This window comes from Nilaparvata lugens, chromosome 4 (assembly GCF_014356525.2).
Source record: "Nilaparvata lugens isolate BPH chromosome 4, ASM1435652v1, whole genome shotgun sequence".
NCBI lineage: Eukaryota > Metazoa > Arthropoda > Insecta > Hemiptera > Delphacidae > Nilaparvata > Nilaparvata lugens.
In genome coordinates, this window is record NC_052507.1 from 77,872,545 (window position 1) to 77,889,869 (window position 17,325).

Genomic DNA, 17,325 nt, shown 5'->3' on the forward strand with positions numbered 1-17,325 from the left:
TATTGTCAACTGCAGAACAGAAAAAAAATCCCTGGGATGTGAAACACCCCAGTGTGTCTCTTTAGGGTTAAACTGTCGATACTTTTTAATAAATTAACACTTGAACACTTATTAACACTTTATTAAGTTAACACTTTTTAATAAATTAATACTTTTTAATGAATAACAATACTTCTCAAAGTTGATAGCCTACGGCACGACTCTACTCTACTAATTTCTTATTGTAAATCAATTGTGAATATATAAGTTATGTAGTACTAGCAGGTAACCCGTGCTCCGCAAGGGTCTAATTAAAAACTTGACAAACTGAAAACTTGACCTTCTAAAATCTTGAAGAATTTAAAATAGGCATATAACCATCCTCGGTGAATTAAGAATCTATATGCTAAATTTCAAGTTGATCAGTTGATTAGTTGAGACGTGATGATGCGTCGTCGTGTATTTACTATCCCGTACATGTATAAGCCGATTCTTTCCTTTATTATACTAGTAGTTCTGTGAACAGTAGACCTCACGCAGTATTCTCATCCACAAGTACCTGATTGAAACTATAGACCTTATGGAAATACAGCAATAGACTGGCTTCTCCACACATCTGTGTAATCACTTGTCAGCTGATTTATGATGAATAATTCTATAGTCTGATTTTTACTCTAATATTGGCGTATGAAGGAGGCTCCTTTTTCCTTTTATATTATCCTTGAAATGCAAAATTTCCAAAAAAACCTAAAGTCTGATTTTTACTCTAATATTGGCGTATGAAGGAGGCTTCTTTTTCCTTTTATATTATCCTTGAAATGCAAAATTTCCAAAAAAACCTATAGTCTGATTTTTACTCTAATATTGGCGTATGAAGGAGGCTCCTTTTTCCTTTTATATTATCCTTGAAATGCAAAATTTCCAAAAACCTTGTATATACGTCGACGCGCAATTAAAAAAGGAACATACCTGTCAAATTTCATGAAAATCCATTACCGCGTTTCGCCGTAAATGCGCAACATATAAACATTTAAACATTAAGAGAAATGCCAAACCGTCGACTTGAATCATAAGCTGCGTACACATATTCGCGCTTCCAACCCGCACCGAGCACGCTCCTCCCTCGTACCGCCCTCGCACCACCATCGAATCACAGTCGCTCCTCCCACGCACCCATCATGAACGTTACGGAAGATGTTAGATCTTCTCGCGTTCCCCGGTCGAACCACTGTTGCTCCCCGGTCGATCATCAATCGCTCTGCTGGAGTGACGTTCGGTTGCGGAGCAGAGCGACAGTCTGTACGCACCTTAAGACCTCACTTCGTTCGGTCAAATATAGACAATTGGCAACTCGTGATCATTATTGATTCTATTAAAGCTTACTATACATCACTTGGATTAAAAAGAAAATAAATCAGCATTACCTCCTCCGAAAAACTCTCGGTTGACTTCTTCAAGAGTGGGCAGTCTTAGAATTCTAGCTGAGATGTCAGTCCATAAACCAATGGCAGCAAACTCCACTTTCTCTTGGTCATCTGACAGAGGTGATATGTCCAGGCAGGCAACTTCATACTCCAGGTTGGCAAATCTGAATCCAGGGACAAAATCAATGTAAATTAAAAAAAAAATAGTTTTAAAAATATTAATCTAAAACATAGAATTTGAATAAGTTACTTGGAAAGTTTGCTTACTTTTGCAACTTGAGTTCATTGTGCAATTGTTGATTTTTCTTAGCAGTAAAAACAGGGCCCGGCATAAAAACCTGACGATTTTTGAGGGATAATAACTAAAGTGTGCTTCGTACAATTAAATCATACTAGTAGTTCTGTGAACAGTAGACCTCGCGCAGTTATAACGACGTCCCAAACCATAAGCACATTCACACTGATACACTAACTATTTATTTGATCTGATCATGCTTACACAAGATTTAATTATCATATAACGCTTTCTGGAATTTAGCGCGAGAAAACCAGAAGACATCTAGGCGCCCAGACGAGCTGTTAAAAGTTCTTTGCATCCTATTTAATAGTGCATAAAAATTGCATTCAATGAGGCATGCAATCTATAGTCCTAATTTTTTACCAAGTTACATTGAGATATTGAATTGCATGCGTCATGGCATGCAATTTATAGTCAACTCGACAGCTGATTTATGATGAATAATTCTATAGTCTGATTTTCACTCTAATATTGACGTATGAAGGAGGCTCCTTTTTCCTTTTATATTATCCTTGAAATGCAAAATTTCCAAAAACCTTGTATATAAGTCGACGCGCAATTTAAAAAGGAACATACCTGTCAAATTTAATGAAAATCTATTACCGCGTTTCGCCGTAAATGCGCAACATATAAATATATAAACATTAAGAGAAATGCAAAACCGTCCACTTGAATCTTAGACCTCACTTCGCTCGGTCAATAATATATCAGATTAAAGATCAAATTGTGCAATTTATAGTGAATTAAATAGATTACTCACAGTTACTCAAGTTTTTTATTAGTAGATTATGTCATCCAAATGATTTGTTACTTTTCACACACTCACTTAACCTAATTCTAAAATTTGCCATTGCTCGCTCAATCATCACTTGTGGAATTGCTTCAATTTCTCGTTGAATGACTTCCTTTAGTTCTGTGGATTATTGTCTGACCAATAACAGTAATTTTGTTTATTCACAAATCCCGAAAAATGAAAATGTTTCTCGTTACTTGAAAGAATAACGGTATCCTGGTGGACATTTTCGAGAATGATCTCACAAGCGGCTTTGCAATGTGCCCAATAATTTGCATCAAGTTGTTGCACTAACATTGTCTTATACGGATGGAATTTTAGGTCGGAATGAAGAATTCGTCGTACTCTTCGATTAGTCATGGCTAGCGCAACAGCATGTTTCGCTGCTGAACGTCGTGGAGATCGTGTAACAGCTACTCAGGCGTTCTCACGGTTCGTTTTCGTCCTGTTGGTTTCGTTTTTAAAGCGAACAACGTGTTCCTGTAGTTCTTTACCCACAACAAGATCGTATTCCTACTGGGAGCAGGCACGTGTCGATTTAAATTATTGAAATGTCTGCGACATAAACGCTGTGTTAAAATAACCGAGTCATTATTTTTAGAATAAGCTTCAATCACAATCGCATGATGTTCACTTGACCACGATATTCTGGCTCATGAAATGGCAAGAATAGACCTGTCGATATACAACATTCCCGCCTTTTCAATGACAGTGGTTTTCAAACATAACAATTACTACAAAATCGTCAGATTAATATGCCGGTCCCTGTATAACACACTATTTTGGTGTTTTGAACAACGACATGCAGTCAATTAATTTTGGACGCATGTTGACTGCATGACGTTGTTCAAAATAGTGTCTTAATACATCGCAGTTCGGAATGGATTAAGAAACTATCATCTTCAATTAATATAATTTGGATTGAATAGGACTGCTTCTTCATTTCTTGGTTGAATCTTTAGTATTTTTATTTTTCTAGTCTAAAAATAAAGGTTGGATAAAGTAAATATGAATTAGAAGTACTAGAAGCAAGCAAACTTTTTCATAAAATGATTTGTTATCATTCATCAAGTCCCATAGGTTCAATCACCTAGTAAACCGTTTCATTCGAGTAGCCCAATAATCAATAAATTAGAGAATTATTATGATATAATTTCAGAAATATTAATTACATTATATGATTACACAAGTATCATGACTTGAAAACATCTAAAAATAATTTCATTCAATGCATTGGGCGATTAAAGGTACCTTCAACAACTCAACTTCAAAATTTCAAAGTATGAATACTAGAATAATGAAAGTATGTTTCTACTAGAATAATGAATAAGGCTATCCAAAGCAGTGGCAGAATTTTGTTTGGAACATTACTAATTGACCGAGCGAAGTGAGGTCTAAGATTCAAGTCGACGGTTTGGCATTTCTCTTAATGTTTAAATGTTTATATGTTGCGCATTCACAGCGAAACGCGGTAATAGATTTTCATGAAATTTGACAGGTATCTTCCTTTTTTAATTGCGCGTCGACGTATATACAAGGTTTTTGGAAATTTTGCATTTCAAGGATAATATTAAAGGAAAAAGAAGCCTCCTTCATACGCCAATATTAGAGTAAAAATCAGACTATAGAATTATTCATCGTAAATCAGCTGACAAGTGATTACACATATGTGTGGAGAAGCCAGTCTATTGCTGTATTTCCATAAGGTCTATAGTTTCAATCAGGTACTTGTGGATGAGAATACTGCGTGAGGTCCACTGTTCACAGAACTACTAGTATTTATGATAATAATATTATGAATCGCAGTATCTTGTTCAAGTTTACAAAAAGATTGGCCCATATGAATAAAACCAGAGCAAATGCATTGAGCATAAGGTTTTGCTCATGAGCAAAAGGTAGAAGCAAAAGCATTTGCTCATTTTTATATGAATAAGCTTCACCTTATACTCTTACCTTATGCTCCTGAACTCTGGAGCAAATGCTCACGTATTTTAAAGATTTTTCATCAGCTGATTCGCTTTTGTAGCCTTAATTTGTATTTATAGCTCACGGAAAGGCTAAATATGCAATCAGGGGGCACCGCTTGTGTTTGTGTCGTCTGCTCTGTTTTGTATTTTTTATGAATATAGTTTGAGGTTAGTTGAGTTTAGAATTTTTAAATAATAGCGTGAAAAAATGTTATCTCTATAATAATCTTCAGCATATTCTTATAATATTAATAGCCTTCTTATAATCGTCTACATTCTCATATTCTTAAATGCCTATTTTCTATTTTGTGATGGCTATCTTTATAACAGGTAGCTTTTGTATTTATTCTTTTGTAGGAATAATGGTGATATATATCATGGTTGAATCTAAAAAGAGTTCTATAGTTCTACACTATTGGTTGTGATAGTATCTGGTATAGTTTCCTCTTCCTCATACGAATTAGTTGAGCCATTTTACTATGAGCAAAAGGTGATAAGCTGCTCTAGACTAGACTCACCTTTTTTTAAGCATTTGCTTTAAAAGTTGAGCAAATGCTCTAGTTTATTCATACAATTTTGAGCAAAAGCTTTTACTTTTGAGCAAATGCTCAAACTATTTTTTTGATGAGCATAAGAAAATGAAACAAATGCTCCATATTTTAGAAGTATGAGCAAATGCTCAACTTTATTCATATGGGCCATTATCTGTCTTCGAACACAGTGTTAGGTGAGATTCAGTGATATCTCTTCATAAACAAAACACACGTTTCTAGTGAATATAAATAATTTATTCAGAGAAAACTATAAAAACTATCGGTATTAGAAAAGAAACAACCAACCACAGTACAGAGGGCTTAATAATTGTGAATGATGCAACGGCGAATTACCTGAATTTAATGAAATTTAAAATTGGATATCAATTTATAGTGGATATTTCTAGCGAGAACTGATAACTTACCCTTTCTGAACGAGTTCTTCGTTGGCTATTTCTAGATAGTAGAGCTCGCAGCCGGCCGCACAAAGCACCTGAGTATTATTACAGGCCACCACACTGATTGTCTTGCCTGAAGGAGGCTTCCACTCACTGCAACACATCAGTAATTAATCATTTAAAAATGCACAATTAATTTGAAGAAACATTGTACACAGTGTGAATAAATAATATTAAGATTTTTACTTTCCTTGCCCTATTACCATGGGTAAGGAAAGTATTGCTTTCCAAAAAAATTAAGGTACCCTAATTTCAAGTTTTCTATACGTTTCAAGGTCCCCCGAGTTCAAAAACATGATTTTTGGGGGTGTGTGTGTGTATGTGTGTATGTCTGTGAACACGATAACTTCATTCCTAATCAACCGATTGACTTAAAATTTTAAACTTAAGGTCCTTATACCATGAGGATCCGACAATAATAAATTCAATGAAATTGAATTCAGAATGGCGGTTAATTATTACTAAAAAACCATGTTTTTCACGGTTTTCTCGAAAACGGCTCTAACGATTTTCTTCAAATTTATACCATGGATAGCCATTTATAAGCCCTACAACTGACATGAGTCTCATTTCTGGGAAAATTGCAGGAGCTCCGTAATATTCTTGAGAAAAATGGTGGATAATTACTAAAAAACCATGATTTTCTCAAAAATAACTTGACCGATTTTTTCAAATTCATACCCTGTATAGTTATTTATCAGCGCTATCAACTGGCATGAGTCTCCTTTCTGGGAAACTGATGGGGGGTCCACCCCATCCTTGAGAAATAGACTTAGTAACCTCCTTCTAGTGCATGAGGTAGGTAGGTAGCGCAGTTCATAAAAAGAACACATAGTCGAGATATTTCATCTGTAAAACAGCTGTTTTGACGACTTTAAAAAAATGACGACTAAAAAAATCATTGAATTTCACAATTTACACAAAGGAAAAAGTACTCTGAAAACAATTATATATACATATATACAGAAGTCTGATCGTAGTTTCAAATATGAGCAAGGAAAGTTGTGTGAGTGTACCACACCAGATTTGTTAAATTACAAATATTGCGTACCTTATCAACTGTTTAGATTTGAGAGATATCAGTCTCGCCAGAATCGAGGTCACTTGGATAATTTCATTTTGGCCCACATTGCTACAGTAGAACGTCTGCTGATCAGAAAGAAAGCCAGCAATTTCAGTCTCTTCCACCTCTTCGCCATTTAGAGTCAGAACTCTGAAAGAAAAATAGACCATGACAAATTAATTTCAAACAATATACCAGTATATATAAGGGTACAACCACACTGAAAGCGGAGCGTGGCGTGGCGTGGGCGTGGTCAGAGCGTTCATAATGCACACAGGAAGCGTCTGAGCGGCAAGGGCCTAGAAAATGGCGTTGTCTAGTTTGCACGGACATTACTTTGTGAGAATAATAACTTAAAGAATTGGATATTAGCTGAGACTCAGTGTGTTCAGCACGGGGAGAAAATATGAACCAAATTTCCCCCACAACATTTACTAGATGGTGAGAGAATTGATGATTTTTTTTTAAATTTCACAGAAATATGAATGAAATTGATTAAAATAGCCTTACTTTTGAGTTTTATCTTTTGAATAATCAAATAATACACAAGCTTCGCTCGTTATTTTTATTTATTGATAAACAGAACACAATTATCTAAAATGATCGTGTTAATATTTCACAGCTAGCTATACGTCATCTTATGAATTTCGGGGATGCGATATTTTGATTTTTCACATACTCACTTTTTTACTATCCACAGCTGTTTCAGTCAAGGATGAATTATCCTTTTAATGTCGATCTGCGAGTTTTCCAAAGGATGAGTCCTAGAGCAATCGAATCTCTACATCATAAACCTACTATGTTCCAAATTTCGTGAAAATCGTTAGAGCCGTTTTCGAGATCCGTTAAACATAACCAGATATGAAAATAACCAGATATATGAATACAGAAATTGCTCGCTTAATATAATAGGATTACAGGGGAAGTAGGGCAAACATTAAATATACTAGTGTACTAGATGGTGGGAAAGTGTAGTAGAACAAGTGCATTATTATGTACAAGAGTAGACCACTAGTATGTACATTAGTAGGGCACTCGCACTTTGACGCTCTGCTTGTAGACGCTTCCAGTATGTTTTAGCTCATTACTTAACATGATATTGTTCACGATGCTCCTTAACACCACGCCAAGCTCCGCTTTCAGTGTGTTTGTACCCTAAAACTTCAGATGAATATTAATATTGCTTTTATCAATTAATCAATAATGCTATTTGAGAGATATTTACAAACTATGGTAATTCATTGATTCAAATAGATCTTTTTTCACAAATAAAATACATATGCAGTTACTTTTAAAATATTGTGAATATTCTCCACAAAGACACAATGTGGGTGTAATTAGATATGTTAATTTACATAATGTTACAGATTGACGAACAAAACAGATAAGTAATGTTCACAGCGGTCTCCAGTTATTCTATTGTATTTCAAAAATAGACTGACAAACTTTATGAGTGGTTTCCTGACACTAAAATATAACGAAAAAAGTCCAGTAAATATGGGTTCTAAGATGCTTCGTTACCGAGATAATGGCAGAAGATTGCTCATTTTTCTTCAAATTTTATGAATATCTGGTAGCTTCATTAGCAGATCTTTAATAATCAATTCTCGAGTAAAATCAAATGAGAAATCAGATAAAATCTATAAGAAGTATCACAGAATACAAATTCAGCAGTATTTGTAAATATTTATAGAAGTTTTCTCTGGAAGTATGTAACTTCGATAATAGTTGAGATAATTGGAAAGATATGCCAAAATCATATTTTCCAATTCTGAAGGGACACAATAGCCCAATCAAATAGTACATCGGACCAAACAAAAATTAAGGTAATTGATTTTATTGTTTTAATCGGTCCATTTGGGTACTAGTAAGAGTAATCTATGGTTTCCCACCAAAAGTTTCTGAAGGCATAACTTTTGGCAGCCTGAAAACCATGAGATTTTCGTACTTTTTTCAGTTTTTTCACGATATCTCCAAAACCAACTGTTCAATCAATATTTTTGTTTAATAAAAGTACATTCATATTTCATATTTTAACCTGATGAATTGTTAACATCGCTTGGTGTGGTGTTGGGGGGGGGGGTGGTGTTGGGAAGGCACTCTGCTGTTTCATCCTCAACTGGGCTATTTTTATGAAATCTACTCTAGTGAGAACTCTATAATTTCCACACTATAACACTGTATAACGTGCACTTTTTATTCCCAACAATGGCAATGTGTTTTAGCAATCAGCATTCAGTCTGAATTCATCCAAAAAAGTTAGCGCCAGATCATGAGTCTTATAAATTTGAATCACTACCCTAAAATATTGCTTTTTTTTGTTCCAACTCTATCATTAGTGATTGTATTGACATCTTAGTAATACCCTAATCACGATCAAAAAATACCACATACGACTTTATAACAAGTAAATAGGAAAAAACCATGAATTTAGCGATTTTTCGCAAAGTTGAAAAAAATTACCAATTTTCGACGACCTATAACTCGCTTCCTATTGGAGATAGGAAAACATTTAGGGTATGAAAATTGTAGAGAATTTAATGATCTTCAAAAAAGTATAGAACAAAAATATTGATTGAACAGTTGGTTTTGGAGATATAGTGAAAAAACTGAAAAAAGTACGAAAATCTCGTGGTTTTCAGGCAGCCAAAAGTTATGCCTTCAGAAATTTTGGTGGGAAACCATAGATTACTCTTACTAGTACCCAAATGGACCGATTAAAACAATAAAATCAATTACCTTAATTTTTGTTTGGTCGGGGCTCATTATGATGATTATTTGACTGGGCTACAACTATACTGTGTATAAAATAATAATAATAATGAGATTTGGCCCAACATTAGAATAAATAACAGTAAAATTCGTGTTGCCAATTCGTGTAAAATTGTGACTTTCGCAAATTTCCAATTTAACTACAGAATAAATTGTATGTACAGAATATCATCCCCGATATTCCAGTAGTGCCGAAAAAATTCAAGGGTTGAACGGTTAAAAAGGAATTTAATTTTTTCTATTTAATTGAAAAGCATCCCAATAATTATAATAATAATACCTTTATTGATTGCAATAGAAATACAGAAAATGCATGAAAAATAGATAACATTTAATTTACAATAAATAAGCATCCCGAAAATATGTTTTTCTTTTGAGTATTACATCTCTCAGAATTGTGGAATGTCGTATCAAGTAAGAATACTTATATTATAATATAATATTATATTATAAAAAGTATAGTATTTAATAAAAGTATAGTATTTTCATATTATGAAAAAACGGGGAGAATGTATCCTTTCTATTAGTGTCGAGATCATGTTTATCCAATCTAAAGTTATTTTTTAATTATTGATTAGGTTCGACAATTACAAGACAAGAACAGGAAACGTGAAATTTTCGACAAGCTAGAAATTTTTTTTGTTTCTAAAGATGAGTGGGTGGTGAAAGCCAAGGTTCCTCAGAAATAATTGAAATTATTTTCAAATATTATTTACAAATTTATTATTTTTCAAAAGTAGGTAGTCGGAAGAACGTATTATGGAAATAGTTTACCTTAGTCGGGGAAACGTATTAAGGTTTAGTAATAGTTTACCTGGTATGGCCGACAAAAGACATGACAAGAGTGTTGTCGAATTTGTTCTCTTTGTTGATATTCAGTGCCCAGATTCCCTTAATGCCGGGCAGGTCGATTGACGCGTGCTCTTGGATGCCGATTCCATTCCTTATAATCCTCAGTGAGCCTTCCTTATAAGCGCCTACAAAATTAGATAAAATAATATTTATTTATTCAATCAGTCAGAATTATACAACCATAGCCACCTCTAATACAAGGCCGCGGCCTATGATATTGCAACGTCGCAGTGCGCAGTGTAGGCCTACAATCTAATACATTATTGGTGAAAAAGATCAGCTGGTATTTTTTAAAATCTTTTTCACCAATCATGTATTAGATTCTAGGGCTACACTGCGATGTTGCAATATCGTAGGCCGCGGCCTTGTATTAGAGGTGGCTATGATACAACTTACAGAAAAGTACCACATGCTTATAAGCCCAAAACGGTTCCGATTCGAATTTATACAACACTCCAAATGTAGCTAGAGGTTATGTGTCACTTCAAAATTCTCCAATTACACACTCAATTTACAATCCATACACACAAAAATCATTTTTAAATTTAAAAAATACTTCTAAATTGAATTGAATTAATTACAAATAATTTAAAAATTCCAAACTTTTAAAAAAACTATAAAATTGTGGGACCGAAAAGACAAACACACTATATAAACAATAGTTATTTGTGCAATTAGTACGCAAAGTGACAGTTTGCTGCACCGAAAGAAACGTTTACGCCCGAGCCATAGGCGAGGGCGGAATGGTTTCTTGAGTGCAGCAGAGGAACTTTGCGCACGTATTTCACATTAAATTTTTCCTACAGTTACCATTGAATATGAAAAGTGGGTAATTATGGGTAAAATTGCCTGAAATCCATCAAATGTTTTTCTGTGTAATTTTATTATTAATAAATAAAATTGAATAATGTAGTAGTAAATGAATGAAGGGGCGGCTGTCACTCATGTCGCTGTCCTCGTTGTCCTTAATATTATTATAACGTGCACCACAACACTATACCACAGTCACTGTTACCAACTTAATTTTGATTTTGCTGCACTGGTGCTCCATATAACCTACTAACTATTTTGCGTTGCCATGTTGCAAATCTGGAGTGCAGAAAAAATTTTTCCCGCACTAGAGCGGAAAAGTGATTCTTTGCGTTCTGTAATCAGTGCAGGAATGACCACTTTTTAAGGTAACTGTAGGAAAAAATAATAGAAATATTAATTGAAAAGTATCTTTAAATAAGATCACTGAAAAGATTGAAAGATTCATGAAAATTAGTTGAAAAATAATGATAATGGGAAGAAAAACACTCCAACATTGAATTCACACATCTCAGAAACCAACTGACCATTAATTAAATTCTGATTTACCTTTGATTGTATCTAATGAATTCGAGTAAATAGTTACAATGAAAACATAATGAATAGATCTGTGGCTTGGTGCAAGAACTACCTATGTCAAAATATGAACTTTCTCACAAATCAGCTTGAAAGTTCACCTTGTATTTTCGAACTACGGCATTTCGATACGGAAATGCGAGTGCTTGAAGTGCAGAAGTCGACCTTGGTAGTTCTGGCACGGAGTATCAATGACAATCTAAAAACATATGTCTTCATTTGGTATTGATAGTTTTCGCACTCTGAGAGTTGAACTAAATCATGACATTGGTAGTATAAATTTTAAAACTTTTTATTGCTTCGAGATAGGACGACATTGGCACTTCTGGAACTGAAAATAATGGATATTAGTGATGTATTAGTGTATTAAACTCATTTTGAAAAAAAATTGACATTGGTAGTTTTTGCACCAAGTCACAGATTTAATGTGTATTAGAACACACTGTCAGGATTCAGGAATATTAACAACGAATATGCACTTGATATTATTATTTATTATTACTAAAACGCACAACACAACGCATCAACGCAACGCAATAATTTACGAATCATCATCAACTCACATAACCTCAATAACAAGATTCCCGCACTTTTGCCAATAGCCAAGGCCTGTATTAGTATATTAAACTCATTTTTGAAAAAAATTGACATTGGTAGTTTTTGCACCAAGTCACAGAGATAATAGAACAAGTAAATAGTTATAATGAAAACATAATGAATAGATCAAGGAATGAATAACCTAATTATTGAAACTGGCCCACTTCGATGAGCGGTCAATTAGATGACCATAATAGGGCATATGCACACAGAGAGCTGTCAGGCATTCCAAGTTACAGTGGTCTTGAGAGGATATAGATATAATAGTATGATAGTGAAATATTTTTGTTTTTGATTAGTTTTTGAATATCAAAATTTTAAATTTTTAGTTTAGTCATTAGTTTTGAAGTGAAAATTGAACTTTTTGGAGTGAAAAGTGAAATCTTAACCTCATTCTTTTTTAAAACTTTTATTTTTAGAAATTTGGGGAGAAGACAGTTTTGGGCTATGCCTGTTGTCTTCTTCCATCATATTATATAATTATAATTATTATGATTTGTGATTGTCAATGGGATAAATAAATAAATATGGAAGTCAACGGTGGGCCGTCCATTAGAACCGTTTTTATTCATTTCATTTATTTATTTCATTGACAATCACAAATCATAATTATAATATATAATATGATTGGAAGAAGACAACAGGCATATTTTTTCGTCCGAACGATCCCCCAACAAAGAAAGGAATAGATGCTCGTCCATTGCAACAGGTTCATACGGCCGGCTCCGGCCGATCAATTTTTCGATCCGAATTGAATGGGATTTTCCGGCTCTACCCGGCCGAACTAACTAGAGCTGAGACAACAACGTGTTCTTTCTTTCTGTTATAGCTCTACAGCCCATTGTGGAATTTGGCCTCCTCCACAACATTCCTCCAAACGTTTCTATCCATTATAAATCCTCTCCATCCTCTATAACCCATCCTTATCAAATCATCCCTTATCTCATCTTCCCATCGAATTCTTGGTCTGCCTTGTTTTCTTCTTGAGTGAAGCTTCTCTTTAAGCACTATTTTTGGCATTCTGGTTTCCTCCATCCTATAAATATGTCCGAACCACCTTAGTCTCTGTGCCTTTATGAAGCGTACTATACTACGGCCTTTTATTAATAGTTCAAGTTCAGCATTGGTTCTCCTTCTCCACTCTTCTCCTTCTTTTACAGGACCGTACACTTTTCTAAGCACCTTTCGTTCAAATACACTTAAATTATGTTGGTCTTCCTTAGTCAAAGTCCATGATTCAGAGCCATAGGTAACTACAGGTCTTATAAGGGTTTCATAAATCTTAAGCTTGCTGCTTCTACTGATGAGCCTGCTCTTTAGAAGCTTCATGTTGCTACAACAACGTGTTGCTAACCTAAAATTGTTTCACAGTCTTCTTTGTTTTTTAAGTTTTTCTGTGTTATAAATTTGTAACTATGGGCAATGAAAAGTTGATAAGTTTGGTTCAAGAGCATGTTCCATTGTGAGATATGCGAGACCAAAGATATTCAATTGCAGTAATAATAATAAATTGACCGAGCGAAGTGAGGTCTAAGATTCAAGTCGACGGTTTGGCATTTCTCTTAATGTTTAAATGTTCAAATGTTTAAATTTTTAAATGTTTTTATGTTGCGCATTTACGGCGAAACGCGGTAATAGATTTTCATTAAATTTGACAGGTATGTTCCTTTATTAATTGCGCGTCGACGCATATACAAGGTTTTTGGAAATTTTGCATTTCAAGGATAATATAAAAGGAAAAAGGAGCCTCCTTCATACGCCAATATTAGAGTAAAAATCAAACTATAGAACTATTCATCATAAATCAGCTGACAAGTGATTACACAGATGTGTGGAGAAGCCAGTCTATTACTGTATTTTCCATAAGGTCTATAGTTTCAATCAGGTACTTGTGGATGAGAATACTGCGTGAGGTCTACTGTTCACAGAACTACTAGTAATAATTTCTCTGAATGCTTTGCAACCAGAGGAGTTTATTGACAAAACATATACTCAATTGTTATATTTTACATACAAAATTGCTAATACTAAACTTAGTTCTAATTATGATACCCCACTAAAATAGTATGTATCGGGGTGGATATCATCGTCGGGATGTTCAAAGGAATCTGTGGACAAAGATTGCTGAACAAATAGAATCTGAAGATAAGATTATTGTAATGAAAAATTAATCTAGTGGATGTTTTGTTTATTCAATTTTCAAAATCTCAATATAATCATTGTTTATGAAAAATGTTGGTGGCTATGATAGTAGTTTTATTTATTCAATATTCAATAGTTCAGCCAACTACTGAGCTAGACTGACGTAAACGGTTCCAATGGACGACCATATTCGGCCGAATTAACGGCCGGCAGATTCGTCCGATCCAACGGCCGAACGGATCGGTTGAATACGGTTCCAGTAAACGGTTACCCTATAACCTCCTAAAACCACTCTGAACGCTGACTATTCTCTGTGAGCTGTCAAGCGTTCCTGGTTCAAGCGGTCTTAAGAGGATATAGTTATAAATGTAATAGTGTGAATATTGAGTGGGTATTATTTTAGTTGTTTTTGTGTATCTTATATTATTTTTCAGGTTTTTGGACTGAAATGAACTTTGATTCTAACTGTATGTTGAACCCTGCGTTGTTAGTGTGAGAATTGACTCTGTCTTGTTTGAATTTGCTAACTTGTTGCTTAGTTGTCGAAATTAAAGCAATTTTCGTGCATTTTTCAAATGCAGTTTCAATTTCTTGTCGAAAAAGCTACTGTATTTGGGAATTGTACGAGCATTGACCTTTTTGCAGCTTTGGCTTTTCCACTGGAAGTTATGCTCAACGCTCGTGGAGGGGGAATAATTTTCAGTGAAAAGGACACAGTTGGTATTGAGACACGAACGAAAAATCATGTAACGGTGTGCTAGCCTCCGTCCTCTGAATGGGTCCATTTCCCATTCAGAGGGACAAATTGTTAAGTTTTCAGTTATCAGTAATTTTTATCTAGTTGAATAGGAAACCATATTTTAAAGAGTAAGTAAGAGTAGAATCAGGAAATTATTTGTGCGTGTGTGTTCAAGTATAGTGAGTTTCATAAAAGCGTATGTGAGTGTTTCTGAAGAGTCCAAGTTTGAATATTGTTAAAATGGTGAGTGCCAAACTTTTGTTGTTTTTCTTATTAAGCTCAAAATTTAATTTAATAGAATGACCGAGGCCCAAATTTAAATGCAGCAAGTTAGCAGGTTCCCAAAATGTGTAGATTGGAATTGAATATATTTTCTGTGAATCAATTGCTGAATCACTTTGTTCTGTTTGAAAATTTGACATGTTACCTGACTTTTATTAATTTGTTCTACCTATTTAGAGTTCAATAAACCTGAAGTAAAATTTTATTAGTATTTTTCATTGAAAGTTCCAGGCTCGTAGTTGCTAGGTACTAAAATAGGTGACAATTAGATAATGATGATAATCTGTGCATTTGAATGAACGAATCCACTAAAAGCTCTCAACCAATCGAGGATTCAAATACCGGTAGATGAATTGATAGCAGTAAACTTTAGCAAATATTATAGAAGAGTAGAAACAACCCCCCTCCGTTTACATAAATATGAATATCGTTATCTTCCTAAGACCGCTCGGACTACGGTACTCTCTGTGTGCACAAACCACACAGCTCTTTGGATCAAGTCCAACTATTAAGGCTGTGCAAAGGCTGAAAAAAAACTTTCTTTTTGTTATATTTTTCAAAGTTTTTCAATTTGTATATCATCAAGCTATCAAAATAAAAAAGTTTTCTCAGGAAAACATTTTTTCCGATCAATACTTTTTGAGATGAGCGCCTAAAGTTTAAATTTTTGAGACAGAACATTTCAAATTCGGTGAGAGATAAATCCATGAAATTTAGAGGATTGATTTTTCATGGGATTGTTGATCTATTAAAACAAACATTTTCTGAAAATATCATTTTTTTAAAAGTTATTCAATTTACCAAAAATGACCTAAATAACTCAACAAAAAGTTATTTTTGGCTATTTTTAGTAAATTGGATAACTTTATCAAAAATTGATATTTCCAGAAAATGTTTGTTCTACTAGATCAACAATACCATGAAGAATCAATCCTCTGAATCTCATGGATTTACCTCTTACCGAATTTAAAATGTTCTGTCCTGAAAATTTAAACTTTAAGCGCTCATATCTCAAAAAGTAATGATCGGGAAAAAAATGTTTTCCTGAGAAAACTTTTTCATTTTTATAGCTTGATGATATACAAATCGAAAAACTTAGAAAAATATCAACAGTGGAGAGTTTATTTTTAGCCTTTGCACAGCCTTAAGCCACGCTCACACCAGAGTTATCAACAAAATGTTGTTTACAAATAATTTTTTTCTAAAAAGTTATTTATCTATTGTTTCTAAAAAAAACAAGTTAAATGATGCTGTGATTTTCTAGTAATTGGCAACAAATTAGATTTTTTTTAAATCTCAGTTGACAACTCTGTTGTCTTGGCTTAATAGTTTGACTTGATGCAAAGAGCTTCTTTGAGAGGTGACCTCATTTGAATTTTTCTTAAACAATGCCCCAGCAGGACTTCCTTTACACTACCAGTTGCCACTTGGTCCTGGCCCAAGTTCGACAAGTTGAGTATAGGGTACAGAAACAAAATCAATTTGATATAAAACTTATGCATTGATAGGATTTTAGAATAGAATACACTTATATGATAAATGTTATCATTGTTGCCAATAATGTTGTCAATTTTTGCTGCTAGAAGGAAGGTCAGCAGATTAAATTTGGTTTGATATATTTTCTAAAAAAATCGGAGTCGCCATAGTAGTTATTATTTAAATCACAAATGTACGACCAACCACGCGAAATCAATAAGTTCTAATACGATGCTATTAATTGATAAAAGATGAATATATCTTGTTAACAGGTGATTGTGACTTCAGCTGAATTGACAAACCTCAAACTCAACTAACCTTTAATAAATAAATTGCATTAACTTTGTGACAAAAATTTTAATCAATCCAAAATTGAAAGTTTAAATTAATGAAAAATGATACTACTGGGCTGGATAATATTGGGTAGCATGATTGTATTATTTTTTAGTGGCGGTATAGCAGTTTCTTGCAGATGTAGTGTATGAATTCAAAAGAAAAACTGTTCAAAATTTGCAAGTTTCTCCTAGATTATAAGTGTACCTTTCAAACTTGAAGAAGATAAGG

The 17,325-nt window shown here is 33.9% G+C and overlaps 1 protein-coding gene across 1 annotated transcript in view; it reads right to left on the bottom strand.

Annotated features, from left to right (window-relative positions):
* The window catches only part of LOC111052867 (DNA damage-binding protein 1), a 94,739-nt gene that overhangs the window by 46,260 nt on the left and 31,154 nt on the right, over positions 1-17,325 (bottom strand). The window contains 4 exon segments of the mRNA XM_039426549.1: positions 1,404-1,567; positions 5,420-5,545; positions 6,504-6,665; positions 10,102-10,264. Of these exon segments, the coding sequence (XP_039282483.1) occupies positions 1,404-1,567; positions 5,420-5,545; positions 6,504-6,665; positions 10,102-10,264 (615 nt within the window).